Genomic DNA, 19,635 nt, shown 5'->3' on the forward strand with positions numbered 1-19,635 from the left:
CTAGTCAACAGTGCAATGACCCTTCACAAATTGCTCGTAAGTACAATTGGGTACTTATAATATATAGTTACTATAATTAACTATAGTAACTATAAGTACAATTGGGTATTTATCTACTTGCCCAGATGTTAGGGAATGAGTGAATTTCGTCTTGTGTAACTGTGTTCCCAACTCCCCAATTAGACGAATCTCCAAAATGGCAAGCTTATTGAGTCAACGATCTAGCCACTCTCACTTATACAAATCAAAGAACTGTTGGGAATGTCCTAAAACTCGCAGTTTGTGTTAAACATTCTATTTATCAATAATAATAAGTTGTTGATTTTGCATTCTATTATGAAAATCCAATAAACATATCCAAGACTATAGTTTGAATACTGTAACTTTATGTAGTGACATAAACAGAATCAAGTTAACAGTATATAGCCTAAATGGTCTAATAAGTATATGAATGAAATTGGGTATCTCATCCTGGTAACACTATTGGATGCAGCCCACTTTGTAGTTGTTACAAGAAGTTGTAGAGTGTTACAAACGATGTGATCCACAGATCGTTTATGTTGAGACATGTGAGTGGGGGCATTCTATGCAATGAGTTTTCATATAGACTAGACCACGAAAATAGTCACTTTTCTTTATAACGACCGTTTATGTTAAAACTGACTATTTCATTTATTAAGTAACCTAGGTTAACTCGATCATAATCCTGAGCTAGCTATGAACTTCTGTTGTTCGAGATTATCCTTTGATCTAAAAACGATGAGAGTAGTCCAACAACACTGCTCAATAAGCCTCCTATTTTGGGGATAAGAGCGGATGAATAGCTAGGGACATAGCCCTGCAAGATGAAATTCACTTCTACCCGATTTAGGGATAGCAAAAAGTATTGATTCCAGGTCTTGAATAATCAGGGCCCCGCCTTCTCATGATAGAGAAAGGATTTGATTCATAGGTGTTATGAATCAAAATTATTCATTAGAGCGCTTGTGGGAACTTAAGGAACAAGATGTATTCACAGGGGTAAAATGATTATCTTGACCCAGCTATGATTACGAACAACCTGTGAAGGATCGACTTACTGATTATGGTTATATAAAGTAGACATAATATATCTACAGTGACGGGATTTCAACTATGGGCTATAGTGGAGTGATCCATTAGTAACGAATGAGGGTTAATTCGGTTTATTGAGTTTAGCCGATTAATCTCGGATTGTTGGAGCCCATGATCTGTAGATCTGCGAGGTCCCCCTGCTAATTTGTAAGTGGATAAGTTTTAGAGTAGCTTGATAAGTTAATTTGAAATGTTCAAATTAGAATTAAACGGAATAGGAGAATTCATATTTAAATATGATTTAAATATATGAAGATGGGTTTGTGTAAAAATTAATTTAATATTTGGTATTAAATTAATTAGAATTATTTAAAAAATTAATTTATGAAATTAATTTTATAAAATTAATAAGATTTTCAGTTTTAAAATCAAAATTGATTTTGAAATCGGTTTTGATAAAAAATAGAAAATTGGAAACATGCACAAAATGGAAAAATATATTTTTCTATTACCATCTTCTACTAGCTCACACAAACACCACTTCCCTTCTTCAAATTTACTCCAAGCTTGAGTTGCAACTCATGCAATAATCTTATTTGCATGTTTACCTGCAATAAATAAGAAGATTGGAGTGAATTTGAGCCATGCATTCAAAAGAAATTTTACAGAAAATTTCGGGTTGAAGAAAAGTTCTTCAAACAGTATGGTACAGTGAGCTTTTCCCTATTTCCATTGCTTCAAGTTATTCTTGAGTCCCACTACTCGTTCTAAAGCTCCAAGAGAATAGTGGGAAAGGTCTTGAGGTGGTCCAAGGTGTGTTTTGGAGAAGACAACTGCTATTGATCAAGATCTTGAAGAGTTCTACAAAGGTCTTTTATTAGATGAGCATGCTTTAGTTTCTACCAAAATTAATGAATTTGAATGCTTATTGATCCTTGTTGCTTCCGCTGCATGTTAATATACTCTTACAAGAACCACCTTCATAGGCAAGAGTTCACAACTCATTCAGGATTCAGGTCATGTCACCTATCTTCATCGTGGTGAAATCTAAGTCTTTATCATTAACAGTATTATATAATGAGACTAGTCATTTCGTGGTCCGGTCTTATACAAATTCCTTTATATAGACATCCTTACTTACATGTCTCTACATGAATGATCAAGATTAGATCATTTGTAGCACATTACAAAAATTATAATATCTACAAAGCAGGTCGTATTCATAGTGTCACCAGGATAAGGTACCTAGCCTTATCCATCTACTATAGACCATTTAGGTAATCACTTAAACATGATCCACATGTATGTCTTTACATACATGTAAGCTATAGAGGACAACCTCAGATGTTATTTTATTGGTTTGTGGATTAATGCTACTAAATGTCGAATAAAACATCTCATATTTTATTATATAAATAAAATGTTTGTACATTACAATTACAAACTATAGGACCCACGAGATTTAGGGAATCTACCCTAACATTATAACCATAAGAATCATCATTAGACCAGGTCAATACATAACTTGTATTCTGCCTTTTTAAAAGATTTGAACATTCAACTTGAAAGTGACTGTAGCATTCACACTCTCTGCACTTGAAAGAGTTCTCCTTGTTTTGGTAGTTGGCAGAACCAATCTTGTCAGTTTCTCTTCAAACATTTTGGGTTTTAGCCTGTTTAGGAGGAAGATTTCTTTCTTATCTGGTACTACGAGAGCTTGGATTTCCTGTCTTCTTCTCAAATCGTTTGAGAACACAATTGAATTTTTTGGACAAGAAGAATATAGAATCAGCGAGAGACTCATCAGTCTCCCTATTCAAAACATCAATCTCTTCTTCAACTGAGGACTACAAAACAACTCCTTTATTTTGTTTTTCTAGTTTTCCTTCCAAGATCATTTCAAAGGATACTAGAGATCTAGATATTTCATCAACTTTCATCTTGGAGATGTTATAAGCTTTCGCGTTGGCTACTACTTTCATATCAAATTTTTCTTCAGAGAATTTCTCTCCCAGGACAAATGACTCATTGGCAATGTCTAGTAATTGAGCATTAAATTCAGCAATCAATTCATCATCATGCATTCTAAGATTTTCAGATGTTGATGTCAATAATTGCAATCTCGACAGCCTGACTTTCAAAGTTCTCTCATAAGCAATTGACAAGAATCCCAAGCTTCTTTAGCTGAAATGCAAGTATTAATTAAACGGAATATGTTGCAATCCACACCATTAAATATAACATTTAAAGCTCGTGAGTTCCTTAAAGAAGCTTCAGCTTCAGCTTTAGCTTCATACCACTGAATCTCTAGTTTCGAGATTTCTTTGTCATTAGCATTCTTCATAGTTGGATGAGACCATCCTGAGACTACTGTCTTCCAAGTTTTGTTGTCGATTGATTTCAAGAAGGCAGTCATCCTGGCTTTCAAGTAAGAGTAGTTCGTGCCATCAAGAACAGGAAGACGCGTAGTGGAACCACCTTTCTTAATACCATCCATGAACGAGGCACCTGAGATTAAGGTGACCCTCTTTGATACCGATTGAAGTTTTGGAAAGTGGTTACTTGCACACTATATGATTGTCTGACACAACGTCTTATCAAATTCAAAAACAACAGTAAAACTGAAGGGATGAGCGAACATCCGCAACGGTAGGGGATCAAATCCTAATTTCATTATTTTACAGAAACCATAAATTAGAGGACGGAAACCATTATGAATTCTAAAAATTACAGCATGCTAAAAGAAAAGAAAAGAGAAGAAATTAGGGTTTTGTAATACATGCCCTTCAAGTCAAAATTTCTTCTCGAATTCTTCTCCTTGATCATGAACACTTCGAAACCCTTAGATCATGAACTCGTCAAAATAGCAACCCAAAATCCAATTTGGCCGAATACTACCACAACGGAAACCTTTATATTCTCTAAAGAGTTAAGAATCAAAGAGAGAGTTTTGTTGGCTTCTCTTAATTATGGGAGAGGGAAGATTAAATTTGAGGAAAAGGTTTTCTTTAGAGAATTGCTTGGTGAGATCGAGAGTACATACCTTCTGTGTTAACTAGGGAAGAAGATAATCTTCCTTAGGAAACTACCCTAATTCCACGATATTGAATGAGAGAATAATGGGGGGGAGTTATTTCCATAATTCCCTCCTTTAATTAATTCCAATTTAATATTAAATTAAAAATAATTTTTAAATTTAGTTAATATATATAATTATATAATAATTAACTTACTATATAATATATATTGAACTATATGTCATATCTAATATAACATATATAATCTTTAGTNTAATAACTAACTTACTATATAATATATATTAAACTATATGTTATATCTAAACGTGAATCAAATTCAAATTAAATTTAACCTATAGTATTTATATGAATCATATTCATATAATTAAAATTTGAATCATATTCAAATATTTATTTGCTCTCAAATAAAACTTTATATTATAATGTATCAAATAAGTTATATTAATTATATCAAATATAATTAATTTCCTCAATTAATTTGAACAATTCAAATTAATCCAAAATTAATTCGATTCTCAAAAATCCCAATTGAGCTACCCAGGGGACCTCATGGACCCATAGATTGAAGTTCCAATGGTACTTTATTGTTCATGTGGAGACATATGAGTGGAGTATTTCGTATAAAGAGTGTATACAAGACAGGACCACGAAATGATTGGTTTCTCTTTATAACACCATTACTTGAAGAAACCAATATTTTACTACGATGACCATAGGTGACTTAACTTTAATCCTGAGTGAGTTGTGAAATTTTGTTTATGAAGGCACTCCTTTAATCTATATGAGTGAGAGTGGTCATGTTAGCCGACTCAACAAGCCTACCATTTTGGAGATTTATCTGATTACAAGAAGGAACTTACTCCTTACCGATCATAGGAAAAGTAAATAATTTGCTCTCTTAACGGCTAATTCCGAGTCTTGAACAATGAGGCCTCAACCTCTCACTGGTCCGAGAGGTGTTAGTTTATAATTTGACTATAAACTATTTGTTCCTTAGAGGAATCAATGGTACTTAAGGAATTAGATGCAACTACAGGGGTAAAACGATATTTGGACTCAACTATAGTTATGAGCAATTTGTGAAAGGTCGACTCGCTGTTGATTGGTTATATCCATGGACACAGAAATACATCTACAGTGCAAAGAACACAACTATCGGTCTTCAGTGGAGTGACCGATAGTTAATGAATATTGATTAATTTTATTAAAGAGTTTAATTAATTAATATCGTATCATTGGAGCTTCTAATCTATAAGTCCATAAGGTACCATAGTTAGCTCGCTAAGAATACTGATGAGGAATCATTTGAATTGTTCAAATTACTTAAAGGAATTTTATATTAATATGATTAATATATAGTGTATTTTGATACATTATAAAATATGATTAATTATAGATATGATCTATAATCTAAACTATATAAGAGAGATATATTTGAATGAGATTCGAATGTTAAATTCATATGAATTAGATTCATATAGAATTATAGTATAAGATTATTAATTAACTTGATGTTTTATTATATAATTATTTAATTAACATATTAATTGATTAATTAATAGTTAATTAATCAATTAACAAATGATGGAAAGTGGAAAGCTTGGAGAGGGGGTTACCCTCTCCCTTTATAAATATACTAACCTTTTAGAAAAAAAAAAAAAAAAAAAAAAAGATTTTAATTTGTAAAATTTAACCTAGCCTCCACTCTTATATTCTTTCTACTCTCTATTCTCTCAAAAACATTCCCTCAATCTTCATTCCCTCTTCCAAGGTATAAGAGCCCACACATCTAGCCCCTTGAAATCCTAGAGGATAACGGGAAAACTCTTGCGGTGGTGTCTTTATTCATTGGGAGGTTCGAGTTTGTTCATGATCAAAGGAGAGGAGATTTTGAAGAAAAGGAATCTTCAAAGGTGAGTCTTCTTCTTCCCTTTCTTCCTTATTAGAAGCATGGTTAGGTTTATTTAATGTTTATCCTATGTATGATTTAGTTCACTGATTTCGTATTTTATAAAATAGATTTTCAAATTGCACGGTGATTACATGCTTCCACGAGAACTCGAGAGAGCTCCTCTAAGTGTTCCAGTTGGTGGATCCCTTCAAAGATTAGTTTTGAGTCTTCAAAAGAAAATTTTGATGGCAATAATATTGAAAATTTGTCCGAGTCTTTCAGAGACTGGAAGCTAATAAGCAATTCTGATGACAATTCTATCAAATTCAAAGGCTCATCACTCGTGCATCTGCTCAAGTTCAAAAGAAAAAGGCAAATCCACCTACTATTCTCCATGTGGCCTTTGATGATGTCTCCTTTCACTCTGAGGAAAGTGCTTTCTTCTGGACGTTTATGATTAAAAGAAAGACTTTTGCCAAAAAGGAATTGTCTGATAGGGCTCAAGAATGTCTTGACATCATGGAACTCATCGTTGAAGTTGACTTAACCAAGACCATGTTGAATCTTGGTCCTTACTATCCTAAACTTGATAGGGGATTTATTGTCAATCTTTATCCTCCGTTCAATAATTCAAACTCTCCTTAGTTTCATAGAATTCATGCCCAAGGTCATACCTTTGTGTCCATCACTGGTGTTATCAACAAGTTTCTTGACAGAACTGTTCCTCTTAACACTCATGAGTTGCGTCCTTCTATGAAAGATTTGATTTATGAACTTACTGGGGTTTGAAAAATGCTTAACTTAAGATTGGGCAGCTTACTTCGGCTGAGCTAAGTGCTAAATATATTGTGTTGTTTGGCATTGAAATTGCAAATTAGTGTCCTTCCTCTCATCACTCTAGTCTGTCAATTGCTCTGGCTACACTGTTATTTCAAATTAGAAAGGCTGCCCTTTTTTATTATGGGGCATTTTTTATCAGCCAATTACGAAGGCACATTGGATCACATGCTTTTATATTGCCTATTGCTTATCTCAGGTTGATTTGTGGAATTTTTTTGTCCCAAAAGTCTGATTTTCTCACGATAAATGAGCTTGTTGGTGCTAATACGAGATTGTTGCACTTTAATTACAAGTTATTTTAAGGGTTTCATATTCCTGACATTGTTTCTCCTTCTCCCAGTACTGTTGAGTAAGCTCTAAGTGCTGAGTTTGTCACGTCTTCTTTTGGTCTCTGCCTTATGCATTATTTTTCTAAGGAGCTTAAAATGCTTAATGATGTTATTAATCGTGTCTTTGATCGGAAGCATGAGCTTACAACGTTGTTGACTTTATTGAGACAGATTGCTAATGATCCAGATCAGGTTGGCTTCTGCATGATATTTTCTTTAAGTTGGAGGGAGAGTTGGTTGTTGGATTTTTTTTTATTGGGCTGATTGTTGGTTGGATGACTGTAGCTACAAATGTTTGGTTTGATGTTTGGGCTATTGTCGTTTCTATTGATGTTTTGTTTTGTTATTGGGTTGATTTGTTTCATTCGAGTTGCACTATTCTTTAGTTGTTTATTGTTTCTTTTAGGTTGCAGACTTATTCTTATGGACCTTCATTTCCTCTATGGATTAACAATCTTGTTTTATATTCCTATCCTTGTGAATTATTGATATGGATTGATTGTGTTGATTATGTCCTATCTTAAAAAATATATATCTTAGTCAAGTGAGGAGTTCGTTAGAACTATGATATTGGCTGAATATATTTGTTTAAGTTCTTACTATTTACTCCTTGGCTTTCAGGAGTTGTCTCTAGTTTTCTCTCTAATGGAACCTGTCTTAGAGGTTGTTCTTTCAGTTGCCGAATCTGCAGAATATTTTTTTCCTTATTTAAGTTATTCTACAGATTTTTTTTTTTGGAATGTTTTACTTTTTGGTGAGTTGACGACTTTATGTAGGAGTATTTGTCATCATTTGGTTGTGCTATTTAAGCTCAAGAAGTCCTTATGCCTTGTGCTAGGGTTGTCGTATCAATTGATTGTGAGATCATTGTGTGAGCTTTACAGGATTCTTATGGCGCTACTTTGTTTACAAAAAAGAAGTTCTTTGAGCTATTCGATGCAACGCATCATTCATTTGTTCTTACTTCAATTCATGAAGGTAGATTGATCTAAGGGGAGCCTAAGATTTTGTTCATCGAGAAGGGTATCTGAAGCCTTAGGGAGAGTCTAAGGTATTATTCATCGAGAAGGGAGTTCTCAAGACATAGAGGGAGCCTAAGTTCTTATGTGAAGAGAGTTTACAAGTAGAAGGAAAGATATCATCAAGTGAAGAGGAGTTTCACATATTTAGGGGGAGCTTAAGTGTTTCAACACTAATATTCACATACTTAGGAGAGACCTAAAGTTTAAGACATAGGGAGTCTCACATCTAGTGAGAGCCTAGCTGATCAGCTAAGTTGGGTTGTACGGGTCACTGTAATTATTGTTATCACCGAACTAGCTAGGTTACCAATCTCTGTGTGTTTATCTTTGATTTACTCTATGTTGTTTTACTGTTGCTTCTAAAGTTGCTAGGACGTTGTGTGAGACAATCATATAGTGTGTGAGTAACCACTTTCCAAAATTTTAGAAGGGACATACAATTCACATGTTTAACTTAACTTTTGCTATCATGCAATTAAGGATCTCAAAAATTAAAAATTAAGACTCGACCTCTAACAATAAATCATACAACTTTGACTAGTTTGTTAAACAATCTTAAAGAAAAACAATTATAAATATAATTCAAGCTGAATATCTATGCACAATATAGAAATAATCAAGATTGGAACAAGTCTCGGGAGTCTACAATTGGAAAAAAAAACTAACCCAAACTAGAGGTTAGAGATGATTTTTATTTTTCTTTTTTTTTTTAATATAGAATATCCCATTCCTTCAAGAGTTATCAAATATTTAAAAGAACATAGCCTTTCTGACATGATCTAGTGAAAACCTCTCCTTTCCGGTGGATTTGCTTTGTTAATTATATTCTTGAAATTACTTCACCATTTTTTGAAGTGACTATTTCTTTATCCTATTGTCTCATACGTAATGTTGTCAAGAATTTTTACAAAGAAAGTTCTTGAATTTTCATTATTATTAAAAAATTTCATTACATAATACTCACTAGTATTATGCCATCATTGTTCACGATGTATTTTCTGCTTGAAGGACTTGCTTCAACTTTTTATATATTTGTCCCAATAGGAGACATATTGCTTGTCCAAACAATTTGACGAGACCTGTTCATTCAGGTTCATCTTCTCTAATCTCTCAAGAAATGTCGTTCAAATAAGGACACAACTTTATTTTTCTTTTAGTTTTAGTTATATATTTATCAATCGTAATTTACTATACTTTAGTTTTGCACTCAACTCTCTTATTACCGTTTAATTTGAAGTTTGATCTAGAGAGACTAGTATAGTTTAATTACAAATTTTAGCTGCACACAAAAGTTTATTTTTCGAGTGGAGTCTCAAACAACTTTAATAAGAACTTCTTTATCATCAATAGATAAAAAGCTTCTCCTTTCAACTTTTTGAAAATCCATCTTTCAAAATACGTTTTTAATTATTTAAAATTAATTTTGATGATGCAAAAATGACTCCTAAAAAAACATAAAAACAACTACTAATCAGATTTTAAATGGCAGTTAAATATATGTATATATATATATATGGAAAGTGATATCAATCCTACCCAGTTTCCAAGCATACCAAAAACCAATAATTATTTTACATGGGTGTATTTTGTATTCTAACTCCTATCATTATAGAAAGTGAATACAAATATTAGCCAGTATAATAAAATTTAGATCAGCTTTTAAAAAGAATTTTATTAGACTATATTAGTGTGTAGAGTCTATAAGATAGAGTGTATGTTAATAAAAATCTAACAAGGATAGAATTGATGACGGATAAATTTTGCGATATTTGTAAGTGCGTTATCGTTACAATTATCTAAATAGAAAATCTGAAACGAGTTACACTTGGCAGGCCAGGACGTAAACATGGCAGTGAGAGAGTTTGTGCGGTGTCAGTCGGTCATCGTGTCGCTTGAGCATGAGTAGCAGTTGGGTAGAAAAGAGATTAAAAATTGAAGAATCCAGCGGCATGCAATTCTCAATTAAGCACAAGTAGGATCTGGATAGACCGAATTGGAAAGAAAGAAGATCGGATGGGAGAGGGCCAAGAATCGAAGACGAAAGCCGAAGATGGAGTTGAAATTCAGGTAAATGTTTGAGTATGTAATTTTAATTATATGGGGAATCGTAATTAATTAAGTATTGAATTATGGGAAAATCAGGAGAGAGGAGAAATATACTTCTTCTACAGGCCTAAAGTTGAAAAGCAAGAGGTGCATAGCCCCGATGAGGTGCAACGCTTGTACATTATTCTGCGTCCAGAGTCAGGTGAGAAGGCGGTAGAGGAGAAACAATCTACCTCAAGCTCCTCAACTGGAACCCAACGCGGACAGGGTACCCACACCCAGGTTAATTAATTGGATACCTAGCTATGCTCCTTTTTTGCCATTTTAGCATCATCATTTTAGTTCAATAATAACTTGGGGTCTTTCGGGTCAGGATTGTAGTTCTGATTCTCAACTTACCAATTCATAAAAATAAATTTTTTACTTTGTATACACTTTATTATTTTTTTTTTTTATTTTAAAAAAAAAAAAAATTATGCTTTGTTTTTCCTCATTTATTGTCATGATTAACCTCTTTTTTTAAATATAATGGTTGATTATTTTAAATTTACGGGACTGAAAAGTAGCATCTGTAGGCTTTATTTTTTTAAAAAAAAAAAAAAACAAAAATTCGAAAACCAAATCCTTTAATAAAGGGGGCTTAGTTATAGAATAGGTAATTAGGCCAAATTTAGGGAAATTCATCTCTAAAAGAGGGAAGAGGACCCGTTCTATTTTTCAATTAATATCCAAAAGTTTTCTATTACCATCTTAAATTCTCGAAAATAACATAATTAATTAATTAATTCTAATGTAATAATTAAATACTAATTAATCTAAATTGACAACTAACCTAAATATTAACTAAATTATATTAATTATTTTATAATTGAAAATTTATTTTGATTACAAAACTACTAAAAATATTTACAACTAATAGCAAAATATCACAATCTATCCATAATAGACACTTATTGTATGTGCTAGGATCAAAACTCGAATTTTCAAACCTACTATAAAAAGAAAAGTGAAGAAAAAGAAGGAACTTGATTTTCAAGAATTATAAAAAAAAATGAATAGTTATCTTTTTCTTAAAAAAATCGAATTCTTTTTCAGAACGGAACTTAAGAATTCATGTTTGAAGAAAACTCAAAGCAAACTGGCTAAGTTTTGTTAGATAATATAGTATTAAAATTTGACCTATTAGCTTAAGCGGTTTAAGATGGTATTAGAGCATGTGGTTTTGTATTCTAATTTTGCATGATTATTTGTTCTCTAATTAATATTGATTTCTATTTGTTAAGTCTTCTTCATATATTAAGTTCATAAGTCCACAAGTGAGAAAAAATGTTAGATATAAAATTAAATTTACTTTCACGCACCACTTAAATTTTTAGGTCAATTGATAATTTAAGAATTTTGTTTATTTAGGTCAATTGATAATTTAAGAAATTTAAAAAACAAAAGAACTAAAAGTAGATAAGTAGAGATGTAGAAGTTGGGATTTATATACTTAATACCAAAGCTCAATGGACTCGTTATCAGTCTTCTAGTGGCCTAATTACTAAATCAGATACCTTACTTAAACACAGGAAGTGAATATTGAAAAGCAACCCCTGTTGCGGTTCATCATTATGGGTCGAAAAAGCCTACCACACCCAGCCCAAAGGGCTCGACCATACTGGGGATTTGTAGATATGGTCACAACCGATGTCCAAGATATCAAGAATGCTCTTCAAGGAGGTAAATCTAAATACCCAATTAGTTTTCAATTGCTTTTTTAACACCAGAATAAACTTAGTTTCCGATGGCTACAACAGGGGAATACGACACGTCAACGAGAGGACATCGCCATATTTCTGCTGCAAGAGCTTTGGGCGAAGGCATTTACCGTATCTTAAGGCACAATCCAAAGAACAAGTACCACACACATTTGATCTACAAGCTAGAGTTTCCATCAGAAGATGAAAAAAACGAGCCTCAGAAGTGGTTTAACATTGAAAGGGAAGGGTCGTTTGTGATACAAATAAAGAACCCAGATCAAGGAGGAGCTGGTGGTTCTCACCAAAAACGCAGGGCGCAATTTCCAGCGCACTTGCAAGGCCAATTTGGGCACAAAGGGTATCACCCAGCAGACCCACCAGACTACTTGAATTTTGAAGGGTGTGAGTTCTTGCTCATATCGGCTTCAGATGATATAGAAGAGGAATTGGGGTTGGAGCTGACCACTGAAGGAGAAGAATGTGATTTGGTTAAGACTTTTGGAGAGACGGTTCCCACGGAGCCTCTTTTCAAAGGCACTTGGGTCTAGACTAGAATGTTGCTTCTGCTTATTTAAGTAGTATTTTCTGTTCAACTAGTAACGTTTTAAATAGATGCGTAATTGATGTTGGAGTCGGTATAGGAAAATTAGACTAGAATTAGAGTATGGATTTTAGAGTACTTCCTTATATCAAGTTTTTTGGCACTTTCCTCCTCTGGAGTTTAAGGGCGGATAACGCCTTTGTTTATAGGTCCTTTTGCTATAAAATTACATAATCTTGAAAATTACAGGTTACACTCTTAACACATGAAGACAACTTGGGTGAAAACTGAAAAGTAATGGATGCTGGGTAGTTATTTTGAAAAAAAAATAATAAAAATAAGGGTGATTTATCATTCTTATACTGAGAAATTTTAATCATTGTTTATGCATAGAAATGATGTCGGTATACTTTTTGATATACTTGAACTCATTTACTTTAAGAAGTCTTAATAAATTAATATATTAATAATAAATCGATAAAATATTGGGAGAAAGTTCAATAATATAATTAATATATGAGAAAGAATTTTTAAAAATAGTGAGAATGGACACGAAAATTGTGTATTCGGTAGACGATTAAGCTTTAATCTAGTTAGTACTATTGTGGATTGGTCAATCACGTATTCGTGTATCAAGTCCACGATTATATCAAATTGTATTTTTTTTCTTTTTTAATCAATTTAACTGTTTATTTTTTAATTTCTAAGTAACAAATTCTTTCATTACAAAACTTGATTATATATTAACCTGCAATGAAAACTTAATTATTCTGCACTATATTAGAAAAAATTGTGACTTCAGTAGGTAGACTTTACTAAGTAATACATCTCTCTACAAATAAATTTTTAAAAAATAAAAAAGACCTCATGATACTAAAGAAGATTTACAATTAGTTCTTTAATTTAAAAATAGAAGTTTACATGAAATTCAAAGACGACCCCTTGACCCTAACTCTATATGGGGGTGTCTTTGTGTGCCTCTAAATTAGATTTGTCATGTTGTTGTTGTCATCTACGACGAATACGTCTTCGATCAGTGTCAGAAATATTTGTCATGTTTGTTGAATAATAGTTTCTATGTTGACCAATGTTTGGTCACACATTGAACCCAACTCTGGTAAATCGTGTTGTACTGAATATTATTGTACTTCTTCGATAAAATTATTCTGTGCGATGAAAAATTAATATTAAACAATATTCATATCATATATTTGGGAAATGTCTGATTCTAAATCTCTTACCATGCAGTAATAGTAAGCGTCGTCAAGTGTGATAAATCGCCTCATGATGGAATCATACCAGGAAAAGCAGTCGGCTGATACAGCTGGTCTATTTGTTATTTCTTCCTGTGCACAATGATCATGTCGTGCATGTCAGTAGGATATATATTCTGCGTGAATTTGACGTCAGTCTTGGTTGTGTTTACCTCTCAAATCAATCTGGTATAGTTCTGGGAGTGTATAGCACAACGAAGGTATCGTTTGTTGCAGACCGAACTGTCTCAACACTCGATATGGATAATGCCACTCTACTATATGGAAGTATATAAGAAGGCTAACGGTCAACCAGATGTCTTGACCATCACGATAGTAATCAGGTAATGATGACCAAATATCTTGTGTGTATGGCGTCCAATTAATCTAGCAAAAAAAGAAGATAATACACCCAATTAATTTGACCAAATGTTTTAAATATTCATTTATATATACATTTGTTACCTGATTGTACATCAGTCTGTCAAATATTTTTCAGTATACTAGTTGAAAGAGTTAAATAATATGTAGCAGAAGTATCAAGGATCCATAAGCATTCAAATTCACTAATTTTGGCAAAAAAAACTAAAGCATGCTTTTCTAAAAAGTGGGTTTTCAGATCATACTTTTGATGAACTCTCCAAGAAAACGTGTGTACAGCAGTTGTCTTCACTTGATATCACCGTGAACCACCTCAAAATCTTCCCTACTATGCTCTTGGAGCTTTAGGCAGAGTTGTGGGACTCAAGAATAGCTTGAAGATGTGAAGAACCAAGAAGAGCTCACAGCAACCGATAAGAAGAACCATTTCTTCTAACATAAGTTTTTTCTCTCAAATTTCTGCATTCACACTTCTCAAATGACTTCAATCCTCTTTATATATAGTAGATGAACATGCAAAGAAATGAAGTGCATGGCTTGCTGCTCATGCTTGGAGAATCAATGTAGAGAGGATAATGGCCTTTGTGTGAGCATGAAGATGAAGGTAATGGAGAAAATTGAATCTCCATTTTGTGCAACCATACAAAACCGATTTTCCATTTTCTTTTAAAACAAAAAATGATTTTATTAAATTAATTTCAAAAATTACTTTAAAATATTAATTAATTTAATATCAAATATTAAATTTTTGCACAATAATCATCTTCATATATTTAAATCATATTTAAATATATATTCTCTTGTTCCATTTAACTTGAACATTTCAAATTAAAATCTCAAGCTACCCTAAATCTTATCCATTTACGAGCTAGTAGAGGGACCTCGTGGACCTACACATCATGGGCTCCAATGATTCGAGATTAATCGACTAAACTCATTAGTCTGATTTAATCCCCATTCGTTAACTAATGGGACACTCCACTATAGCCCATAGTTGAACTCCCCTCACTGTAGATATATTATGTCCACTTAATAACCATAATCAGTAAGTCGATCCTTCACAGGTTGTTTGTAATCACAGCAAGGTCAAAAATACCGTTTTACTTCTGTGAATACATCTTGTTCCTTAAGTTTCTACTGATCCTCTAATGAAAAATTCTGATTCATAATCTCTATAAATCAAATCCATTCTCTATCATGAGAAGGCGGGACCCCGATTTTTCAAGACTTGGAGTCAGTACTTAAGAGAATTTTCAGGTTTTATGTCCTAAAACTCGTGGTTTGTAAACATTAGAACTTATTCTGAGAATTCAATAAAGTTGTTGTTGAATATATTGTTTTCTTTAGAAATCCAATAAACCTAAGTCCCTTGACTATTATGTGAGTACTTGAACTTTATGTGGAGACATACAAGTGGATCAGGTTCGAGTAAATAGTCAAAATGATCTATAGTATATGAATAAGGTTGGGTACCTTATTCTGGTAACACTATTGGATGCGGCCTACTCTGTAGTTGTTACAAAGTGTGTTGTAAGTAGTGCTATATACGAAGTGATCCTAATTCGTGCATGTTGAGACATGAGGAGTGGGGTTGTCCTGTGCAAATGAGTTTTATGCAAGATCGGACCACGAAACTATGTCACCTCTTACTTTCATAAACGTTGTTTACTGTATAAAACTGACAATTTCAAAGCGATGACCTAGGTAACTTAACCTTAATCCTGAGCTAACTATGAACTTTGTTTGTTCGGGATTATCCTTTGATCTGCAAACGGTGAGAGTAGACCAATTGCCTCTGCTCAATAAGCTTACCATTTTGGGGATAAACAGATGAATAAGCTGGGAACATAGGGTCAAGGGGGAATTCACTCCTAACCGATTAGGGTTAGATAGAGAGGTTGTTCCCTTCAAATGTTGATTATGGGTCTCTGAACAAGAGGTCCACCCTTATTGGCCTGAGAGGGATTCGATTTGTTGATTGGATCACAAATCAATTGTTCATTAGGGGATCAGTGGAACTTAAAGAACAAGAGTAATTTCGGGGGTAAAACAGAGATTCGACCCAGCCGTTATTACAAGCAACCTGTGAAGGGTTAACTTACTAATCATGGTTATATCGAGTGGACATATATATCTACAGTGAAGGGAGTTCAGCTATGGGTTTAGTGGATACACCCATTAGTTAATGAATGGGGGTTAGATCGTCTAATGAGTTTAGCCGTATATATCTCGAATCATTGGAGCCTATGATCTGTAGGTCCGCGAGTCCCCTACTAGCTCCTAAATGGGTATGCTTTAGGGTAACTTTGAGAAATTAATTTGAAACGTTCAAATTAAATAGAACAAGAGAATAAATATTTAAATATGATTTAAATATATAAAGATGATTATTGTGCAAAAATTAATTTAATATTTGATATTAAATTAATTCATTTTTTAAATTAATTTATGAAATTAATTTAAGAAAATCCATTTTTAAATTAAAATAATTTAAAAGTCATTTTTTGTTTTAAAAAGGAAAATGAAAAAATCGTTTTGCATGGCACGAAGTGGAAAAAGGTTTTTTTCCATTATCATCATCTTTATGCTCACACACAAACCATGATCTTCTCTACCTTGATTCTCCAAGCATGAGCTGCAAGCCATACACTTCATCTCTTTGCATGTTCATCTTGATATATAAAGAAGATTGGAGTTGTTGGAAAGGAAGAGGAATACAGAATTTTAAGAGAAAAATCAGGGTGAAGAAGAAGTTGTCTTCTTCAACTTGCTCCTGTGAGCTTCCCTCGTTTCTCCACATCTACAAGTTGTTCTTGAGTCCCACAACTCTGCCTAAAGCTCCAAGAACATAGTTCGGAAGGCTTAAGGTGGTTCACGTTGATATCAAGTGAAGACAGTAGCTGAACAGACGATTTTCTTAAAGAGTTCTTCAAAGGTATGTTCTGAAAACCCATTTTTATGAACAGCATGCTTTAGTTTTCACCAAAATTAGTGAATTAGAATGCTTATGGATCCTTGATACTTCTACTGCATGTTGTTTAACTCTAATAAGAACAATCTATCTGCTAACCCTAAATAGGGTAGGAGTGAATTCCATCTTGCAAGGCTATGTCCCCAGCTATTCATCTAGTCTTATCCCCAAAATGGTAAGCTTATTGAGCAGTGTTGTTGGAATACTCTCACCGTTTGCAGATCAAAGGATAATCTCGAACAAACAGGAGTTCATAGCTAGCTCAGGATTAGGATAGAGTTAACCTAGGTTATATAATAAATGAAATAGTCAGTTTTAATAGTAAACGGTCGTTATAAAAAAAAAAAAAAAAGTGACTATTTTCGTGGTCCAGTCTATATGCAAACTCATTGCATAGGATGTCCCCGCTCTCATGTCTCAACATGAACGATTTGTGGATCACATCGTTTGTAGAACCTTACAACTTCTTATAACAACTACAGAGTGGGCCGCATCCAATAGTGTTACCAAGATGAGATACTCAATTTCATCCATATACTTATTAGACCATTTAGTCTATATACTGTCAGCTTGATTCTGTTTATGTCACTATATAAAATTACAGCATTCAGACTATAGCCAAGGATGCGTTTATTGGATTTTCATAATTAGATGCAAAATCAATAAGTCATTATTATTGATAAAATATAATGTTTAACACGAACTGCGAGTTCTAGGACATTCCCAAAACTAGCAACATATTTGCTGACTGTTCAGAGGCAACTAATACACCACTCTATCTAAAATTATAAAAAAATACAATTAATTAATATTCTTACATAAAATGATAAAAAAAATAAATATATAAATGAAATAATACCTGGCACTAAGTGGGCGATGACCTGGGGCCTGTAATTGGACTTGTGGTGCTATAATTGGAAATCTATCATAAACCCATATCTTAGTAGTATCAACGATCCCGTTATTTTCAACGCTTGTGCATTGGTAGCCCGACAAGGTTCTCTATAAAGTCATGCAAGACAGGCACCACCCCACGAGTACGTACCAGCATGCTCGAAATCAGACAATAGAGGGAGAAACATGAGATGTACTAGAGTGTTCAACTTGTCAGCAAACAAATATCCTCCAATAAGTTGCACAATCTATGCTCGTGCATACCTACGTACATTGATGTCGTCCACATCGAAAGGTAATTCTAGAAACTGGGACGCCAACCACGGGATACCTAGTACATGACTTAGGGTAATCGTGGACCCCGTCCATGATTACCTGGTCAACGTTGCATGACTGTCCATGTAACAGTTTGCGCGTGCCAAGTTACAGATAGTCATATACCTAGTACACAATTTAGTCGGTACACGATTCAATGGTAATCATGTACCGAGTATACGATTACAACACCTATTTTTGACAATATTTTCTACCTAACCCTATTTTTGTTAATAATTATTAAAATAACAGTATTTAAAAATATCAAAATATTGGTATAATTGATGAATTTTAAATTAGTATTGATATATAACTGAAATAATAATATTATACTTTAAAAGTATATATTTGGTACATGTACATCAATAATATCATTTATATTTTTTTTTCCACCCTAAATCGTGTTGTGTCAATTAATTGATATACGAAAGATTAAATATATCCGAAAATATGATAGATCAACTTATTTACTCCATATTTGAATTATGAGGTGATACAATTAGTGCAAGTAAGATTTGCCATCAAAATTTTGAAATCATAACAAAATTGATGTTAAAATCTACATCAAAATTAAAATAATCAAATGAAAATAGTTTCATATCAAAACAAAAACAATTTTCATTTTAATACGACTAAAGTCATCATATATTTGCTACATAAATAATTATAGAAATAGGGGATTATCAATTGCCTCGATATATTTAATATCAAATATATCAAATATAGGGGATTATCAAATACAAAAAATTAGGTTAAATAATTATAGAAATAGCAAAACATTATAAATATTATAATAATAATATATGTCCATTAGTGCCCTGGTGTCCTAGAAGAATAAATGGCATTCTCCTATTACCCCATGTGTCTTTGAACATGTAATTCATATATCTTATGAGTACACATCCTTAGTGCTCAACAAATTTCACCTTCTACTTGTCAATTCTCCATAGTATCATTTTGTGGATTTTGTAAGGTGGTAAAGATTATTTTAGTTATTTATTTATATTCTTTTATATTCTTTTGTTATTTATTTATATTATATTTATTTACTATTATATTGTATTTTCTCCATATCTATGTTCTGTTGTGCTCTCCAAATTTACAACACGTTATCAGCATGAGCTTCTTTCATTTCCCCTGCTGAAGGTAGGTACTAAAGGTATGTCGGTTTTTCTCTCTTCGTTACAATTAATAAATTAAATGTTATTTTACATATTTGGTACATATTAAATTTCTAAATATAAATATAATATTGTAATAGTGTTACTATGAAAAATATTATATAATTGAAATTTGTAGCATTTGATATTAATGGTAAT

The 19,635-nt window shown here is 32.8% G+C and overlaps 1 protein-coding gene across 1 annotated transcript; it reads left to right on the forward strand.

Moving 5' to 3' along the window:
• The first annotated feature begins 9,864 nt into the window (after positions 1-9,864).
• On the forward strand, positions 9,865-12,715 carry LOC120083676. The gene is made up of 4 exons (XM_039039516.1): positions 9,865-10,240; positions 10,316-10,501; positions 11,791-11,941; positions 12,019-12,715. The coding sequence occupies exons 1-4, from the start codon at positions 10,187-10,189 to the stop codon at positions 12,507-12,509; spliced, it is 882 nt and encodes a 293-aa protein (XP_038895444.1). The 5' UTR covers positions 9,865-10,186; the 3' UTR covers positions 12,510-12,715.
• The last annotated feature ends 6,920 nt before the right edge of the window (positions 12,716-19,635 follow it).

Source organism: Benincasa hispida, chromosome 8, assembly GCF_009727055.1.
Source record: "Benincasa hispida cultivar B227 chromosome 8, ASM972705v1, whole genome shotgun sequence".
In the NCBI taxonomy this organism is placed as follows: Eukaryota; Viridiplantae; Streptophyta; class Magnoliopsida; order Cucurbitales; family Cucurbitaceae; genus Benincasa; species Benincasa hispida.

Excerpts from the sequence above, each read along its gene's own strand:
- LOC120083676 (XM_039039516.1), top strand. The coding sequence starts at position 10,187 with ATGGGAGAGGGCCAAGAATCGAAGACGAAAGCCGAAGATGGAGTTGAA. Across the intron at positions 10,241-10,315 it reads AAGATGGAGTTGAAATTCAG|GAGAGAGGAGAAATATACTT; the intron begins GTAAATGTTTGA and ends TGGGAAAATCAG. Across the intron at positions 11,942-12,018 it reads CAAGAATGCTCTTCAAGGAG|GGGAATACGACACGTCAACG; the intron begins GTAAATCTAAAT and ends TGGCTACAACAG.